Below are 21,537 nucleotides of genomic sequence, written 5' to 3' on the forward strand. Positions count from 1 at the left end.
GGGAGATGGGCGTGTGGGGGCGGGGTTTGACGAATCTCATCATATTGGCACCGCCCCCTAAACTATTGTCACAATTTTGGGCAATTACAGCAGGGGGTGGGACTAAGATGACACGATATTTGCGTCATTAAGCCCTCCCCCCAACTTATCTATTGTGGGGGCGAGAACCGGGAGGTTGCCCTGCTCTCCCGAGAGACCAAGAGGTCTCCCAGAAATGCGGGAGTCTCCTGGACATTCCGGGAGAGTAGGCAACTATGCATTAAAGAAAAGCAGCTAATGAATCTCTAGAGACTGAAGTGTCTTTTACATTTCTGTCTACATTACTGAAGTCATGTTGTCTTACCTGTCAGTCTTTGATTAAATCTTGGTCTCCATGAAAATGGCCACCTCCATAGGCATCAATACATGGACATAGGGCACAATTTATAACCTGTGTCATCATGCCGCAGATGGCGAAGCCAACCACGTCTTGTACTGGCTCAGCATCAGGGAGAATGCCAGACTCTTCAGGGAGTGAGGGAGATCACCCCAATTTCAGGGAGTCTCCCTGACATTCAGGGAGAGTAAGCAAGTATGGTTTATGTGATTCTGTATTTATTGAACTGTACATTTTTACCTTGCATAATGTCAGAACAGCTAAGTTCATTCAGGAAATAATAATGTAGAACGCAGCCTATTGAGAATGCAACCTACTGATTCCCTAAAAACTGATGACAGTAGAATGTAGAGGTTCCCGGTCATAGCTCATAACCAGAATCCGTCCAATGGTGTGATCGGGAGCTCGCCTGAACTTGGGAGCTCGTCTGTGTCCTTTCTGTCCTCCATACCTTTGCTGTTGATGGTTTGATCGTTTACCACACCTTGCTGGACCTCCCAGAGACGTCACGATGAAACCCACAGAGTAGTGTGCAGTGTGGGCTGGGACTAAGATCCAGATGTGTCCCCCTACTGTCCTTGTTTGTGGTGTGATCCTGCAATAATAAACAGTCTTTCACTTCTTCACACACCTATGAGAATGTCACATTTGGATTAAGAAAACTATCACCCCTCAGTGTTTTAATTGCTCTGTTATGCAGAAATGTGCAGAGATTTCCTTGTACATCATGGGACAAGCAGATGGAAGAAGGTTTTAAGAACTGGAGGCAGAGTACTGTTAAGCTTAGTATAGCTGTACTTTATGCAGCAGAAAAGATCAATACAATGTGTTATGTTCTCCTGCTGCCTTGTCTGTAGTAGACATTGTGCCAGATTCTAAGGGGGTAGAGCTCCTGTTGCCTAGCAACCAGTATGGTATGGGGTTCTTTTTAAAGTTATTGTACTGAAACGGTGCACAGTGTCAAATCACATCATGATTTATTGATACATAGTTCTTAGTGACCAAGTCAGGTTATGCTGCATACCACAACACATTAGGCTGATATATGGCTGTTTATGTTGGGCTATCAACATGATTAATAATTAAGAGGTTATTGACTATAATATCCAGTGAGCTACTGTGTTTATTGGTGTAAAAAGATTGCATCACATACAGATTTCATATGAATGGATTTTCAGTGTAACTGTCGCATTAATATATTTGATTATACCTGCTACTGTACATTGTTATAAGGATGTTATAATTCATAAGGAGTTCCGTGACAAAATAAACCCAAAGGGTCACCAAGGTGACTTTTAGTATCCACAATAATTTCAAGTAGAGGTGCATTATGTCTGATAATAAACAAGCTTACTTAAAGGTTAGCCATGGGAGTTATTATGGTTCACCATTCTTAAAGATGGTGTGAGCAGAATGGACCAATAAGAAGGTTCATATTGGTCCCCATGGCCACACCCGCTCTGTAGCATCTCAAAGTGTTTTCAACCAATGTGGGATCGGGAAATATGGTCTTCATGGAGCAATCCACTGGGCTCTGCTGAGGGGAGCAACGGGGGACAATGATATGGTGGACAGAATGCCACTTTACTGAACACTGAAATAGTGAAATCAGAATTAACCCATAATACGTCATGACATCAAAAATAACATTTAAACAGATATTATTTACAGATAAGAGAGATTATAAAATAGAGATTATACCTATATTAGCATCACTTGTGTATGTGTAGTCTTGGAGAGGTAAGTGAATTGAGAAAAGTCAACAAATGCTGACACATTGCTTTTTCTTTTATTGTTTAATAGAATTAGCTCATCAACTTATGGTCATCGATATTGGTATTTATAGAAAAGGGATCAAATGTGAATGCACCTGGTATTATTAACTATTGGCAGCCCTGGGTACTTAGGAATGGTATACAGGCTGGGATGCGTGGCAGGAGGTGCATCATGGGAAAAGAGCATGCACACTCATAACATGGCTGTAGTCTTGACACAAGGGGCTGTCTTCTGGAGACAAGGGGCTTGATTCGTTAGTGATCTTATCTTGTGCAAAAGTTAAGATGCTTATTTTTAAGAAGAAACGGGGAGATAAGAGTGAAGTTAAGATGGATTTTCATCTTAACTTAAGAAATTCTTCACTTACGCAGTGGATTTTGCGTCTTATCTCCCTTTTCTGAGCATGCACAGAGTGGATTTGCTTAAGATAAGCAAAAAACGGCAGATAAGATCACTAATGAATCAGGCCCATGGTCTCCAAATATGGTACACTGAATGCATACTGGGAACTAGGGGCTGAAAGCCGTATGCCGAGCATTGGGGCTGTATGCAGGGCCCAGGGGCCACAAAACTTATATGAAATAAAAAATTCTGTTTTGCACAGAGAGAGAGAGATAGATGTTTGCGTAGTGCTATTTCTGTTTGCTTGGAAAGGGATATGGATTCATTTCTTATTATTTATCCGGGGAGTCACTAAAGCCAGGATCTTCATATAATACCCTCAACTGTTGTTGTCAGACTAACCCTGAATTTTATTACAACAAATTGGAAGCTGTTGGTACATATTGCTTTCAAATATGTCAATTTATGTTGTATTTCTTGCACATTACTATATAGCTTTTTCTGATGTGTCAGACTCACTGAAACTATAACTGAACCAACACCACCAAATAGAGCATTCAGCCTCTCTAAGGACAAAACTTTGCCACAGGACTTTTATTTTGGCTGTATATAGTAGAAAAGACAATTGACTGCATTCAGTATGTAAGCAATAGGTCAGATTTAAAAAATAAATCTTTAACTTGAGATATTCACTACCCTAATATAGATAAAACCGATTTTTGGAATTTTAATGATGATTCAAAGGGGCGTATTTAATTGTCAGCGTTAATGCTGAAAAACGAGAGCTCAAAAAATATTACCGTTTATACGGTAATATTGCGCGCGAAAAGCGTTAATACGGTAGTTTACTCGCGGAATTTCACGGCAAGCTGATAATTACCGTATTAACGGTAAGATTTTTTGAGCGCTCGTTTGTTAGCGTTAACGCTGACAATTGAATACGCCCCAAAGAATATATATATATAGAGCATAACGAAAATGACACTGAAGCTTTAAACATGATAGGTAACAGTTTTTAACAAAAAACAACGAAAAGAACAATCGTGATTGCTCACCCGAATTAAGAAGGCAGTGGTACATCCATGGATTTAGTCTTGAGTTTATGGAACCAATGGTTGTGGTAACAGTCAGTTTTTCTATGTGGAGATGTGTCACACAGGGTGTGACAGTTGAATGTGAACGGGATGTTGATTTGTAAGTAGTTGATTAGAATACTAAGTAGGAATTCCGGAATGTTGGAAACATTTCGCTATTGCTTATTTGGTGTGGGTAGGAAAAGGTTCCCGCAACACTAGAAGAGGCTTGGTGTTAATAGCTATTTATTGAGTGCATTCTCCATCCAATTCATCCTAAATAGGAAAATAAATATGGAGACAGGTACTAAGTGTTGGCTGGGTATTAAGTTTCCATTGTTGTAATATTGCTTTACAGGCCACTGCTGCTAGGACTAATTAGAATTGTTTTGTCTTTTTTTGGGATCTCCGGTTGGTCTGCTAGGTATCCGAAGATAGGCCTTTGTGAGGTTCATCTTAAAAGTATGGCTATTGGGCAGCATGGTGGCTTAGTGGTTAGCACTTCTGCCTCATAGCATCGGGATCATGAGATCAATTCCGGACCATGGACTTTTCTGAGTGGAGTTTGTATGTTCTCCCCGTGGGTTTCCTCCTAGACTCTGGTTTCCTCCCACACTCCAAAAACATTCTAATAGGTTAATTGGCTGCTATTAAATTGACCCTAGTCTGTCTGTGTGTGTTTAATAGGGAATTTAGACTGTAAGTTTCACAGTTTGGACAGGAACCACAGTTTGGACAGGCGTTGCCCGAGGAGAGGCCGATCAAGTACCTTCTTTTAGGAGAGAGGTATGTCTGATGTGAGATTTTTTATGCTGATAGCTGCTGAATTGTAGAATTTTCAACGTTAATTGAAAAGTGTTTTAGATGTCTGTTTCTGGTAATTCTGGGAAACATGATTCCCATTTTTTGATTCCTCTGCTGAGTTGATTTCAGTTTAATTTTTGATTATATAACTATAGTGGAGTAGGGGCCACTTCATATAAGTGAATCTAAGGAGTTTATTTAGTCCTGCTGTTTTGAAAAGGGTAGGACAGTTCGTAGGTAATTGGTTGCTTGAATATAAGTGAATCTATGTCCAGATGGAAGATTATATTCCTCTACTGCTTCTGTAAGTACGTGAGGCGTGTGAGATACTTTTAGAAAACAACTAATGATTCCCAGCTGTGTCCACCTGGTTTTTTTTTGCTTCCCCTTCTTGAAATTTTAGGTTTCCTAGAAATGAAAGGAATAAAGACTCTGTGTGATGTAATTTGTTTGGTGTTCTGGACAGTTTCCAAGCTCTACAGGTTGAATTTAGTAGTATACAATCAGTATTGGAGTTTTTACGTTTTTCCAAGAGTGCATGTAAGATTTAGCTAGGGGATAAGGGAGTACACAGCTGTGAAGCCAGTGATGTGTCAGTGTAAGTGCTTTTATTTCTCATCCACGTCTGTTAGAAATCTTAATAGACAGACAAGGTTATAAAATTTAAAATTTGGCAGGTTGACCTCTACCCTCTAGGCTGACTGTCATAATTTATACATGCTGATAGTTTGGAGCAGAGAAGGGAAAGGGAGGACATGATAGAAACTTTCAAATATATCAATGGTTTTAAGAAGGTACATGAGGGAAACATTCTTCAAAGGAAGAGAAGTATTAGAACACGAGGACATGTACTGACACTGGGGGGAAGTAGGTTCAGAGGAAACTGGAGGAAAAATTACTTTACAGAAAGGGTAGTGGATAAGTGGAATAGCCTCCCATCAGAGGTGGTAGAGGCTGATACAGTACAGTAGTTTAAACATGCTTGGGATAGACATAAGGATATCCTTACAAAGAACTAAGGATCAAATAGGGTTTGAAATTACCATAGGTTAAATAATGGACCAAGCGATTCTTATCTGCCCTCAAATTCTATGATTCTATGTGTGATTCTAGCTTTTACCCTCCCAAATGAAGGTTGTAATGATTTTACTGAGTTTTTGTAAATCTGCTCTGTGAAGCAGAAGAGGAGTCAGTTACATGACCTATAGGGTTCTAATTCCTAACGATGTCCCGTCAGAGCCTCACTTGTTGAGATGCTCATAGATGTGCGAGCCGTGATGGTTTACTTATCATAATTTCCAGAACATCACTCGAGGCTCCGACGGGGCTGTGCGGTAAATTGAATTTTCCCCGTAGTATGTTAGGGAAGATGGAAATTTTGTTAAAGGTTGCAACAACTCATAAAGTCAAATCCTGCAATGAGTTTAGTTTAATCCTGTGATGCTGTGATAGCAGCAGTTGCCCACTCAAATTCCCATCCCCGATTGTAGGTGTTTGACGAATCCTAGTCGAGCAGGCGAGATCAGACGTGGCGTGAGTTTTAGTCTGTTAGCCCTTATTTTGGGGAGTAGTTTAAGTCCTGGTTGAGGAGGGATATTGGTCTTTGTGAGCTAACTTGAGTGTGATCTCTCCAAGTTTCGGGAGGACAATACTTTTTGCCTCATTTAATCCATTTGGGGTATCGCCAGGGGAGGGCTGGCAAATTTTAGCCCGGGGGGGCAAGACTTGACTTAGCAGCCTATTTGAAACATTTTAAAGGAAAAAAAATGCAGGTGGCCCAGTGACCCAGCCCAAAGTAGCCCACTATGGGACTGGCCCGAGGGGCAGATTCCCCCCTGCCCCCCTGCCCTCCAGCCTGGCCTGCCCCTGGGTATTACCAGAGGTGAGCATATGGTTTTATAGTGTGATAAGTGTTGGGTGAGTTCATCCCTTAAGTGTTCTGCTCTAAACCTGTTTTGTCTGGGAGATTTGCCATTGGTTAATGTTTTAATAGTATTAGCGACTTCTTCTGTAATTGGCTCCTGTAAGATTTACATCTCCTCGGGTAGAAGTTTGGGTAGGCCTGCTTCTTGCAAACACGTTATTTCTTTCTCTTAGGTCGGCTGTATATAGGGACTTGTAATAGTGCATAAATGTATCTCAGACAGTGGCTGGGTTTCATGTATGTGTATTGTTTTTAGTTATTAAATACAATATTATATTTAAGTTACACCCATTATTTAACCGAATTTGCTAGCAGTTTTCCTGTTTTATCATCCCAAGCATGAAACTTGTTTCTCTGATAGTCTTGTAGTTTTTGGTCTTTCTCTGTGATGAGAGCATCATACATTTGCTTAGCATGTTTGAAGTTGGATTTGTTGGCTGCATTGTCCTGTTGTTTGTATTGTCTGTACGCTGCGGGGAGGGCAGTGCTATGCTTAGTTACCTTGCCTGTAAATTCTTTATTATTAGAATGTATGTAAAAGATAACATGATACACCCAAGTACGGCATTAGAGGCTTCCCAGAAAGGTGTTGAGTTGTCGTAAATGTTGACAGAAAATTTCTGAGTCGCTAAGCAAGCCTTGAAATTTCCAATTCCTGACATTCGGCAGTGAAAGCTGGCGAATCTTATAGTAGTGCTGCTGCAACAAAATGACTTGTTGCTGGAGTATAGCAAACACATCAATTTCTCCTTAAAACAGCATCATGCTGTCTATTCCAGTGTCAATACAGATGAGTTTTACTTAATTTGGTTCAACATGAAAATTAGTTTTCAAAACAGAGAGCAAACTATAAGTAAGTAAAAAGGTTTTAGTTGACATGATTGGCTCTAAGCATTCTGAGTCAGAGCCGGGACCTGCTTGGATAAATGTGTTCTACTGTCTTCACATGGATTACTAATGCATGAAAATATTTTATTAATTCAAGACTTTATGGCTTTTGTGAGCTAATAGAGCCATATAGCCAGCCATGATATAAGCTATTATATAAGTCAAAGCTCCTGGGACTGAGGTATGTTTGAAGGGGTGTTACAGTGATTTTGTTTCAAGCTTTTTGATTATCTTTAGTTCATGGAAAAATTGGTTTGTAGTCAAAGGCTTAGGATACAGCTTTCAGGGATTACCTTCTAAAGTCTTGTATCTGTTGTCATTAATCATCTGTTTCTTCAACAATGTCTTACAATTCTCTGTTCGTTTATTTTACAGAAGTGATAAACTAATATTTAAAGGGACTCTGCTAGTTGGTTTTTTAGGTTCTATCCTTTTAAAAGGAAAAATAGGGACCTATATGTTATTTATTTTACATGCAAAATGTCTTGTTGTATGTAAAAATACAAACGGAACCTACACGCAAAAAAGATGCACTTTGGTGTATAGGTGCAGCCATGGTAAAGATATGCCAGTCATCATCATTAGCTTAATATTGATGACGGCCTTATCATTGCAGTTTTGAAATAAATAGTAAAAAAGAAAAAGGCGTTTCCCCACCTAAATAAATAAAAAGCACTTAATAAGTGATATAGCCCGGGATAGTTACCACTAAAAGCAGGGGAACGATGAGCCTCTAGTTCCTTCTGCAGAAACATACTTCCTAACTGTCTTGAATCGTGGACACCAAAAAGTTGGTGCTTACACAGATCACTAGCACCAGGCCTTGCCAGACAGGGCTGGTTAGAGACTGATCTTCCTCTCCGGCCGCTCCACATTTGCTGCACCAGTTTGCAAAGCCTTAAACTGGCTCCCTATGTCCTCCAGAATCCAATTCAAATTACTCTTCCTCACCTTCAAAGCCCTCACCACCACCTCTTCATATGTCTCAAATATCATCCCAAAATGCTCTCCCTCTCACCCTCTCACCCTCTTAGATCTACCTCTGACCTGGGTCTCACCTCTGGTAACCACCGCTCACTATCGCCTAGAAGACTGTTCCCATGTCGATACCCACTTATGGAATTCCGTACCATGCCTGATAAGACTCACAACCTTCAAATATTTAAACGCACTTTAAATACCCATCTCTTTATTAGCGCTTACCTTACTCCCTCCTATATTACAAACAATAATGCTCCCCAACAACTCTCCTAATCTCCACTCTGAGCCCCTCAGGAGGGGTTTCCAGTTTCCCAGAACCCCCCATACACTTGAATCATGACATTTTGGTTTAGAAGGAGGAAACAACTTCTAGGAACCTCCTTCTCCTGTCTGCATTAAAAAAATATAGCAGTCTGTAGTCTAATACCCATTTTTAATGGGGATCTGTTTTAATGAACTTAGGTCAGCTGAACAGCTTTAACTATAACCCTAATTGCACTATTATTTTTAATTGGATGCAAGGGGAATATTATTAATTTTGTTGTATCACTTTACAAGGTATTTCATTATATTAATTTGTTAAGATGGTCAAGATTGATTTATTTAAATGAGGTTAATATTAATGTGGGGTTTTTAATGTATAGCTTACTTTATACCTCATTCTTCTTTTGTATTTATCATACTTTATTACATTTATATAAATTGTACTTTTTTAATTTTATTATTATTGCAACAAGTTTGTATTTCTTTCGGAACCTGAGTGTTTGCCCCTGGAGTCACACTCTTTGCTCTTGTGTTCCCCACTATCGACACTGTGAAGCACTGTGGTGCCTTACAAGATTATGGTGATGATGATGGGGATTGTGGTGATGGTGATTCTGGTGGTGATGATGATGAAGACGATGGTGATGATAGTGAACATGATGATGATGGTAATAATGGGGATTGTGGTGATGGTGATTCTGATGATGATGATGATAGTGAAGATGATGATGATGGGGATACTGGTGATGGCTATTCAGGTGATTCTGGTGATGACGATGATGGTGGTGATGGTGATTCTGGTGGTGGTGATGATGGTGGTGGTGATAGTGAACATGATGATGATGGTAATTATGGGGATTGTGGTGATGGTGATTCTGATGATGATGATAGTGAAGATGATGATGATGGGGATACTGGTGATGGTGCTGGCTATTCAGGTGATTCTGGTGATGACAATGTTGGTGATGGTGATTCTGGTGGTGGTGGTGATGATGGTGGTGGTGATGGTGAAGATGATGGGGAAGGTGTTAATGGTGGTGGTGATGATGATAGTGAAGATGGGGATGGTGGTGATGGTAATTCTGGTGATGATGATGGTGAAGGATGGTCGTGATGGTGATTCTGGTGGTGGTGATGGTGAAGATGATGGGGAAGGTGTTAATGGTGGTGATGATGATGATGATAGTGAAGATGGTGGTGATGGTAATTCTGGTGATGATGGTGAAGGAAGGTCGTGATGGTGATTCTGGTGGTGGTGATGATGGGGAAGGTGTTGATGGTGGTGGTGGTGGTGATGATGATAATGATAGTGAAGATGGTGCTGATGGGGATGGTGGTGGTGGTGATTCTGGTGACGATGATGCTGGTGAACATGATGATGGTGATGATGGGGAAGGTGGTGATGGTGATGGTGATTCTGGTGGTGGTGATGATGGGGAAGATGGTGATTCTGGTGATGGTGATGTTGATGGTGCTGATGTTGATTATGGTGATGGTGATGATGATGGTGCTGATGTTGATTCTGGTGATGATGATGATGGTAATCATGTCTTTTTGAACAATTTTGATACAGTGTAATGTCTATGTATAACCTGCAGATGTCATTGTTATTATTCCTTATAGAGTTGTAGCACAAGCTTTGTATGGATAGTGTAGGGAATGAACATATTTGAGAGAGGAAAATATTTTATGTTGTATCCTGTGCCTTGAACCATAATACAAGTCCAGACATTCATTCTATATGTTCGCTTGACTGGCTCCATTCTTTGCAAAAATAAAAAGTTATTTTGTGTTGAGTAAGATTTGTCTTTGAAAGGAGGAATGAATCACAGAGAGGAAGAGAAATTACAAAAACTGGGACAGGGCTGCTGTTTACCTATAACACCTTAATTATCTCAGAAAACTGTGTCAAAGTAACAGTATCATAATTTTATGTTATATTGTCTCATTTAGGCAAGCTGCTCATAAATCCTGCTTTTACTATAATTTCCTGAAACGTTCCCTATTCTATTAACTGCCAGTGAACTCAAGGGGGTCAGCAGAGTATTGAGTTTCGATCATGAGATGAGAGGCCACTCATGTATTTAAATGCCAGTGGGTGCATAGCCTTAGGCAGCTACAATGGGACAATAAACAACACTACAATGCAGGGAATATTTAATTGTTTCTTAACTGCAAACAGGTCTATTATTCTTTACCTCAAGAACACCACTTAGCCTTGTGTTGCATTGTCTTGTTTTACTGTATTCTCTCTGTACAGCACTTGACCTTTTATGGCACCTTATAAATAAAATATAATGATCATAATACCATTTAAAAAAATTACCCAGAGCAAATTCACACACATAAAACTGTGAAAATGCAGATTATCCTTACTTAGTCAGGCCTTAGAAACTATGATGAAATAGGCCCTCAAGAAGGATGGATAATTATGTCCGTGAGTATTAAAGATGAATATAAGCGCTAAAGAGTTCTTAAAATATTATTATGAGAAGTAGTAGTAGTAGTAATTGTAACTGTATTTATAGCATACTTTATGGCGCTATATAAATTAAAGAAGATGATGATGATGATATATAATGGGCCTGATTCATCAAGCAGTGTATTCTGAGTGCAGCCCACGTTCAGTATTATACGCACGTATTTTGGCTTTGCCCGAGTCCAGCAAGGCACGGATCTCAAAACATGTGTGCTTTTGAATCCGGGCGGCAGGTCTGCTGTACTCTACTGCACCGGACGCAGCAGAATACGTCCAATACCTATGGGGATTATTAATTCGCAAAATAATGCACAGGAACATAAAAACAATTATTGAATTAATGTCACCTGGTAATATTGCAGGCATTAATGATAAAACAATTGGAAAAAAAAAATATTTTGTTTTTTAATTTTTTCCCCCTTGAAATACATTTATTAGGATGCTGTTAATGTCTGCTGAACATAAAATACATTTTTACAGTTGCTCCTGATTGCAAACACATGTTATAGCATGCATGTAAGACTGTCATCACCACTGATCAGAACTTAGGCTAGCTCCATAGCCAGAACAAGAGATTCGGCAGGAAAGCAAGTAACTTTCAGACACTCAGAGCTTGATTCGGATGTGGCTGCGTGCACTGCGGGTTTGAAAATGTGGAGATGTTGCCTATAGCAACCAATCAGATTCTAGCTGTCATTTTGTAGAGAGCACTAAATAAATGACAGCAAGAATCTAATTGGTTGCTATAGGCAACATATCCACTTTTTCAAACCCGCAGTTTAGTAAATCTAGCCCTTAGTGTGAATTCACTATGACAAAACGCCCCTTGCCCATGCAATTCACTCCGCGAAATCGTGTGCTGTAGTAAGTGTCCTATGCATACGAACACGCAGCGGACAGGGCTGCGTTGACGGACGTATCTCCCGTTTCTGGGCAAGTGCAGAGTGATTTGCACAGAGTGATTTTGCAGACGATACACTCAAAATCGGCAGATACGCGCCCGGGTGAATCAGGCTCTTTATGTCTATTGTAAAGCAATTTATTGGAGGCCAGTTGTGAAAACTGGTGCACAGGTACTGTAACTAGGCAGAAAAGTGCTGTAATCAACCAATTAGATGTTCCATTTTGTAAGCTGTACTAGAAAAATTGGAAGCTGGAATCTGAGTTACAGCATTTTGCGCCACATTTCATAAACGTCCTCTTACATAAAAAAGTTATTTGTTTCATGTTTTCTAACAGCTTCCGTTTAAACCTACAGCACGTGATGGCTGCAATAAACGCAGGGATAATCCCTGTAGGAAACGCCTCCAGTCAGAACAGCCACTGGGATTTGGGGAGCTCATTCTTCTTCGCTGGGACTGTTATCACCACAATAGGTAGGACTCCGCCTTCTACATACATGTGTTTAATGAAACACTTATTTGTGCTATTAAATATCAATGCTGGTTACAAAATTGACCTGTTTCATGTATTTATGTGAGCAGTTCAATAGATTCTAGAATACAGAGTTTAATTGTTACACTAATTTCACATGGCAGTAACAGTATGCAGAAAAAGGATACAATGACTTTTATTGCATTACTTTTAAATAGAACGCAAAGTGATTTTCCTAAATTATATAGTCTGTAATTATAAGTAATTGATACTTTGAATATTGTGTTGCTATGGATTTGGATTTTACCCTAGAGAGGACGTCATATTGATCTTGTAAAATGTTTAACCCAGCGCAATCTGCTGCGCTTTAGCCAGCTGTGTGAAATGCGTCTTGTTGCTTTATACTGTAACGTGTAATGCTGGATGAGGTTATTCCTATGTTTGTAATGTGTAATACTGGATGAGGTTATTCCTATGTTTTTAACGTGTAATGCTGGATGAGGTTATTCCTATGTTTTAAATTAAATCTTGTAGGGAAAGGAGATTATTGTTTATGCTTATGTTTGGAAAGTGGGAAAAACAACCGCACAGCCAAATCTTGCTGTTGATTGGTCATTTTCGAGAGCCAGGAAAGAGCTGCTCCTATCTAACTCTGTAGTCATGATCTCATATTAGGTTGGTCATCCAAGATTGACAGCGTAAAACCTTTTAAAAACAAACAAACATTCACAGTCACTTGTAAAATATATATAATTGTAAGTCAAGCCGCTTTTATTTTATTATATTTTTTTAATAGCGTCCTTTGGAATACACTGGGATTCAAGGATATTTGTGCTTGAATCCCACTGTCTGTGAATCTTTACACCAGAGCATATCCAGGCAATAATAATGAATTGCATGAGAGCTGAGGTAACGCATGCAATTAATGGAATAGGACTTATTGTATCAGACCTATACTTTGTGTAGGGAAGTAATTAGGCTTTGAGAAGCAAATTGAATGGCTATGTGACCGAATTCTGGGTATGACTCCCGGGAGAGCAGGGAATTCTCCCTCATCCTGTCCCCTATGGGCCTCAATGACGCGATTCATGGCTAATTGCGTCAATTTGGTCCCGTCCCTGCAACAAATTGGCAGTTTTTGTCACAGGGCCAAAATGACGCGTTTCGCCATCACCCGCCCCCTTCTGGGATCTCCTGGAGGGAGACTACACAAAGTAAGCAAGTATGTTCTACCTTTATGGTTCATATCTGAGAATTTAAGTTTTAGGGTTTAGTGATTCATTAAGTTATGAAATGATCTTTATGAACAAGCATGAGAGCTCATTGTGACACAGGTCAGGTATGCTAGATACACTCTACTGTAGCATGTATCTTGCATATATAACCTAATTTGCTAAAAATATATTTTTGCAAAAGACTGGGCATATAATTTTACTGCGATTATTATAAAAATGTGCAAAAAAATCTGTTACTTCCCCCTCTCTTATATCCAACATTACTTGAGAGATCAAATGGAACAGAATTGGGTCTCTGGAACAATACAGGACACATATGAAAAATGTGTTGTATTTATATGTAAATTTGTTCATATGTATCCAAATGTGGCATCTGTACTGTATATGTATCCAGCTTTAAATGACCGAGCTGGGAAAAGAACAGTCACAAAGTAGCTGATTTATGTTTCTAATTATTATATGTTAGCCCTTTATTTATAAAGTAGCAAAATATTAAATACTACTATTTTTACTACACTACTAGATTTTTATTTATTCCCTAATATCGGGCGGAATTCAATTCCCACTGGATTAGATTGCGGAAATTTTAATCCGGCTTTCTGCTCACAGCTCGGCGTTGAAACTACCATAATAACGGTAATTAAGCGCATTATTACCGTAATAATGGTAATAATGCGCAGGCCGCGTTACTTTTACCAGTAACGCGGACAATTGAATTCCCCCTATAAAGTTATATTGTCCTTAAATACCCTATTGGGCAGCACGGTGGCTCAGTGGTTAGCACTTCTGCCTCACAGCACTGGGGTCATGAGTTCGATTCCCGACCATGGCCTTATCTGTGTGGAGTTTGTATGTTCTCCCCGTGTTTGCGTGGGTTTCCTCCGGGTGCTCCGGTTTCCTCCCACACTCCAAAAACATACTAGTAGGTTAATTGGCTAATTATCAAAAATTGACCCTAGTCTCTTTCTCTCTATATGTCTGTGTCTGTGTATGTTAGGGAATTTAGACTGTAAGCTCCAATGGGGCAGGGACTGATGTGAGTGAGTTCTCTGTACAGCGCTGCGGAATCAGTGTCGCTATATAAATAAATGGTGATGATGATGATATTGGGAATCTGTAGGAATAAAGGAATTTGTTTTACCCTTTTTCCTTTAGGCGTGTTACAATGAGCATACTGTATTTATCCCACAACACACACTGCCCTAGTCTCACACCATCCTTTATATCACACCATTTGACCCACAGTGGGTCTTCCAGTGCCCTTGGTGGGGTGTGAGTGTGACTAGGGCTAACTGATTGCTGTGTCCATGGTCCTGAAACCAAAGCTGGGTGAAGGTGACTAGTACCGGGTGCAAGAACAGAGTCATGTGAGTAACTGGGAAACTAGAGATGTCAACACAACTATAACATTACTCCTCTCAAGTCCTGCATTGTCAGATCAGCCAACACTAAGTATCAATGAGTGCAATCAATAAATTAATTAATGTGGGCAGCTGGCAGTGCTTCCTGCCGGACACTAGGTTCTTGCCTTGATTGTATAGTGGGTAATCCCATGTGCCTCGTAAACACTGACCTCCGGCGGAAGAGTCACAGAGGCCTACTTTTCACCTGTCAAGCCTAAAGAAATGAAAATTACTTCTTATTCGTTAAGCCGTTGCCACCTCCAATGACCCTGCTGCCACCATTGATGCTCCAAAGCTGCAGAGGGAGTTGATTACACTAGATTAGACAGTATTTGTAGCAATACAAAGTTTAAAACAACATTTCAAAACATTTGTTAATTTAGTAAATTCTCAAGTTTTTAGATGTTGCATTTTATATTATACTGTATTTATTTATTTTGATATTGCTTGCCTTTACGACAAATCTTAGCTAAATCATCAATACCCCTTTACACCCTTAATTTGGGGGACAAATGACATCTTTTGCGCTACATACAGCACAATTACTTATCTGTTACTTAGTGAAATAAACTTTCTGGAGAGAATGAAAATGTTTTACGTAATAAACCAGTGAGACGTAGGGGAAAAGTTTATATGACAGCTACAGTAATGAGATATGTTTCTCCCGTGATTTGCTGTGTCGGTGCGACTGTAATATCTCTAGGACACAGGATTTACAACCCAGGGTGATTATTTGCTCTCTCCGGACCATCTGTAGTCAGCGAGAGCCATTAGAATTCTGGAACATTTTAAAATAAATCACAAAGCACAGGTTTAAAAAAAACAAACAACTAATATTTGAGTTTTAAGATTTAAAACTTTAATTTGAGGGAAAATTCAATAAATAATTTAGAGAGAATTTAGCTGATAAAATTTGAATCACAAGAAGTTGAAAATAACTGTACGAAACCTTGTGGCGTTATAAAAATAAAGAAAAATAATAATCATAATAATAACTATTTAACTTCTTAATGGACTTATCTTAGAGCGTATTCAATATCGTCAATGTGTGACCTAAATGTGAGTGAAATTAGTTTTTCAAATACCACATTTTACATATTGGGCCACAGAATTTAACACATTATTCTAACTTGTGTGGTTTCAGGACACTTTGTGGGTCAGTTGAGGACAATTTGTGACTTTGGGCCATAATTATATTTTTAGTAAATCATTTCACATTGTTTTTTATTACTTCATATTATTTTATTGCAGTCTTCAGCCAGGCGATCATTCCCAACACTTTACAGTGAATGCAGGTAATAAGGCGGACGTTGATTTGATTGCTGCTATAAAGGCCCCTGCTATAGGCTGCTATTTCTCTCTGTTACATTTGATGCTGACATCCACTAACTTTTCATGCAAACAATGTATTTTCCAGGTCTTTATGACATAGTCCTATCCTAGTTCTCTTCCTACCTTTCTAATCGCTCTTTCAGTGTTAGTTTCTCTGGATCCACCTCCTCTCAGCTTCCTCTATCAGTTGGAGTACCACAAGGCTCAGCACTAGGTCCTCTGCTATTCTCTATCTACAACACTTCTCTTGGAAAACTAATAAGCCCCTTTGGATTTCAGTAACATCACAATTCAGGTGACACCCAGATTTATCTATCTTCATCAGATCTTTCATCATCTGTGACCCACGTTACTTACTGTCTTTTTGACATGTCATATTGGATGCCCTCAAAATAAATCTTTAAAAAACTTAGCTAATAATCTTTCCAGCAGTCAATAGAAGCTACTTACTTGTCTCTATTTCTGTTGACAAAACGACAATAAACCATATCTATATTTGCCAACATAAGCAAGTTGTTTCCCGGGAGGTACTGGGGGCAAGAAGTGTCATTAGCCCCGCCCCCAAAATGGTGATCACTATTTTGGACTAATAAAAAGCAGGGGGAGGGGCCACAATGATGCATACACTGCGTCGCTAAGCTCCGTCCCCTCCGTTTAATTTACAGAGGCAGGCGGGATTCAGGAGAATTGCCTGCTGGGCATTGAGCATAAGGGGTAGAGTCATAGTTGCCTACTCTCCCAGAATGTCCAGGAGGACTCCCAGAAATTCGGAAGTCTCCCGGACATTCCGGGAGAGAAGGCAACTATGACCCTACCCCTTATGCTCACTGCCCAGCTGTCATCCTTGATTCACAACTGTCCCTTCTACCCACATCCAATCTGTTTCCGAATGTTGCATACATCCAGGAAGCATTTCAGAGTACTCGCATACCTCACACAAGACATACATTCCAGAGTACTCACATACCTCACACAAGACATACATTCCAGAGTACTCACATACCTCACACAAGACATACATTCCAGAGTACTCACATACCTCACACAAGACATACATTCCAGAGTACTCACATACCTCACACAAGACATACATTCCAGAGTACTCGCATACCTCACACAAGACATACATTCCAGAGTACTCACATACCTCACACAAGACATACATTCCAGAGTACTCACATACCTCACACAAGACATAAATTCCAGAGTACTCGCATACCTCACACAAGACATACATTCCAGAGTACTCACATACCTCACACAAGACATACATTCTAGAGTACTCACAAACCTCACACAAGACATACATTCCAGAGTACTCGCATACCTCACACAAGACATACATTCCAGAGTACTCACATACCTCACACAAGACATACATTCCAGAGTACTCACATACCTCACACAAGACATAAATTCCAGAGTACTCGCATACCTCACACAAGACATACATTCCAGAGTACTCACATACCTCACACAAGACATACATTCCAGAGTACTCACATACCTCACACAAGACATACATTCTAGAGTACTCACAAACCTCACACAAGACATACATTCCAGAGTACTCACATACCTCACACAAGACATACATTCCAGAGTACTCACATACCTCACACAAGACATAAATTCCAGAGTACTCGCATACCTCACACAAGACATACATTCCAGAGTACTCACATACCTCACACAAGACATACATTCCAGAGTACTCACATACCTCACACAAGACATACATTCCAGAGTACTCGCATACCTCACACAAGACATACATTCCAGAGTACTCACATACCTCACACAAGACATACATTTCAGAGTACTCACATACCTCACACAAGACATACATTCCAGAGTACTCACATACCTCACACAAGGCATACATTTCAGAGTACTCACATACCTCACACAAGGCATACATTTCAGAGTACTCACATACCTCACACAAGACATACATTTCAGAGTACTCACATACCTCACACAAGACATACATTCCAGAGTACTCACATACCTCACACAAGACATACATTCCAGAGTACTCACATACCTCACACAAGACATACATTCCAGAGTACTCACATACCTCACACAAGACATACATTCCAGAGTACTCACATACCTCACACAAGGCATACATTTCAGAGTACTCACATACCTCACACAAGACATACATTCCAGAGTACTCACATACCTCACACAAGACATACATTTCAGAGTACTCACATACCTCACACAAGACATACATTCCAGAGTACTCACATACCTCACACAAGACATACATTCCAGAGTACTCACATACCTCACACAAGACATACATTTCAGAGTACTCACATACCTCACACAAGACATACATTCCAGAGTACTCACATACCTCACACAAGACATACATTCCAGAGTACTCACATACCTCACACAAGACATACATTCCAGAGTACTCACATACCTCACACAAGACATACATTTCAGAGTACTCACATACCTCACACAAGACATACATTTCAGAGTACTCACATACCTCACACAAGACATACATTCCAGAGTACTCACATACCTCACACAAGACATACATTCCAGAGTACTCACATACCTCACACAAGACATACATTCCAGAGTACTCACATACCTCACACAAGACATACATTCCAGAGTACTCACATACCTCACACAAGACATACATTCTAGAGTACTCACAAACCTCACACAAGACATACATTCCAGAGTACTCGCATACCTCACACAAGACATACATTTCAGAGTACTCACATACCTCACACAAGACATACATTTCAGAGTACTCACATACCTCACACAAGCCATACATTCCAGAGTACTCACATACCTCACACAAGACATACATTTCATTGAACTATAGAGGATGCAGGGGGTGCGGTGGTTATAGGGGCTCAGAGGTGGATGGTCACCACCAAATCCAGGGCCCCTGCTCTGCCCAGTGCAGACTATATACTCTCTGGGCATATACAACATTGGGAGATACCCTTTCTCATAACACCCAACTCCTGGCATTAGCATAGACATTAATATTAGATAGCTCAATGATATTACAGTACACATCCCATGTGTCTGCATTTATTTCTCTGCCAAAAGATCCTACTACTTGGACAAAATATTATGTTGCAAGAAATAAAAATAATTTCCCCTAATTTTGAGATTATGTTCTTTAATTTAAATTTTATTTTTTTGTAACCAGTAAATGCCTTGTATTGCAGATGGATCTCTAATATGAAATATACTTGGGTCACACAGTAAATACTTAGAAATACAAAACTTTCCCTCATAGACAATGGCAGTGGGGCGTTCTTCCAGGTGTCTGTACTAGCCCCGAAATAACAAATGAGCTATATAAATATGTATATAAGAGCAATACAGGCAACAAAAATAAATACCTAGCCCCTATTCAGAGTAGTAACTCTCAACCACTCTTAACTCCTCTTTATTAAATGGGCAGCTAAGCCGCTTAACACTTTATGCTCTAATACAAAGACCACAGACCTTTCTCTGCAGAGGTCCCTCTACAGCTGGTCATTGTGATCACTCCTTCTGCTTCCAGCTATCCAGAAACAGGAGCCCTTCATGTCTCTAGTTGGCCACTGTAGCAGTCTCCTGCGGTCCTCTGACACAATCCAGCTCGCTGACCTTGCCCCAGGTCTGGCCTGCAGCTTCTCTCGTCTGCTGCATACAGGACACACCATAACTCCTCAATTGGAGGATCCCAGATTCCAGGACATGAGCCGACTGCACGCTAGCGCCACCTAGCCTGTAACAACTACTATAAATAATGATATTATCATATAGTATTGTAATAATATATACATAGAGATAATATGAACATTTTTGTGAATAGGAACAGTGGACCCTGATTCAGATCCTGGACTTCTCCTGAAAGTCACACATGCTATTAACCTAGGGGTATACTAAGTTTCATGATAGAGTCAACTACTAACATTCTACTACTGACTTCAGGATGTCTATGAATAGTAATTTACTGGAGAGTGGATGCTATTCCAAACATTAAGACATTGAGCCCATGCAACTGCGTGCTCCAGAAATACTTCTGTACTGAGTTGCATCTTACACTTCTCTTCTCAGCAGGGGTGCAGTCACTAGGTAATAGCAGCGTATCTATGGGTATCTCACTTATTTACTTCTTATATTCATGAACAATGCAACATTCACTTCCAACCCTGAAGGAAGTGCAACTACGGGAATACAACTTCAGCGAAGTATAACTTATAAACTTATTGTTCTTTTTCTACATTTGCAAATGTCACAAACCTGAGCAACTGTGACAAAGAAAAGCAGCTGCCATTACATAAATTAAATAGGAAAAGTAAATATACACTAAACGGGCCTGGTTCATTAAGGAAAGTAAGACAAACCATGTTACAATGCAAGGGGTGCACGTTAGTTTATTATTTTGCACATAAGATAAAAGATAAATACTGGCTGTTTTTTCATGTATCACACAAATTATTGATAGCTTTATTTTTACACCGAAATTTAAAGTTGATCTAGGACATGCCCTACATCAATTATATATCTGTCCCCACATTTTAAATTTACATCCCGCTCCAATGCAACATGGTTTTGCCCAGGTGCAAAGTTACTCCAGACTTTACCACATCATCTGTCCCTTACCCCACTAGCTTAGTTAGCTACAGCCACCTGGATGTCCTGTATTAAAGACCCATGGAGGTTCTCTCTTAACTGCAGCTGTAGTCCATTGGTAGAGATCAAAAACTCAAAACCAGCTACACTGCACCTTCCATGAATCAAATCCCAGAATGAATATCACCTCCCCCCCCCTGGAGTGGCTCCTTATATCTAGGGTCAAATTTCCACAGTGCTTTCCCCTCCCTTGGCAAACCCCTGTGTCTCTCCTCGTTAAATATTGGTGAGTCCTGGACTAGGAGGCTTGGAGAGGGGAGTGGAGATGAGCTGTCCTTCCACAGAACCTCCCCTGCCAGATTGTAGACCAAACGTCTGGAGTAGTCTTGTGAGAACAATGGATACTAATTAATCTTCCCCCTCACCAGTATCTTGCAACCTGATCCCTACCATAAGCTGCCTGGTTTCACTTTAAGTGCAATGAATAACAACCTCACTGCCACATCAACAATATGGAATAGCCAATATACATATTTACAATGAGCTACAATGTCCCCCTATCCACATGTAATTAGACAATGCAGTTGTACTCTGAGCTGGGGAACAAAAGCAAGGGCTATAAAAAGTACCTGCTATAATCCACATTATGTGAGAAACGAG

The 21,537-nt window shown here is 39.9% G+C and overlaps 1 protein-coding gene across 1 annotated transcript in view; it reads left to right on the forward strand.

Annotated features, from left to right (window-relative positions):
* KCNK2 (potassium two pore domain channel subfamily K member 2) overlaps positions 1-21,537 on the forward strand; it is a 130,649-nt gene that overhangs the window by 36,954 nt on the left and 72,158 nt on the right. Inside the window, exon 3 of the mRNA XM_075204246.1 lies at positions 12,166-12,283. Within this exon, the coding sequence (XP_075060347.1) occupies positions 12,166-12,283 (118 nt within the window). The remainder of the gene's footprint in view (positions 1-12,165; positions 12,284-21,537) is intronic.

The sequence above is a fragment of the Mixophyes fleayi genome, chromosome 3 (genome assembly GCF_038048845.1).
Source record: "Mixophyes fleayi isolate aMixFle1 chromosome 3, aMixFle1.hap1, whole genome shotgun sequence".
In the NCBI taxonomy this organism is placed as follows: Eukaryota; Metazoa; Chordata; class Amphibia; order Anura; family Limnodynastidae; genus Mixophyes; species Mixophyes fleayi.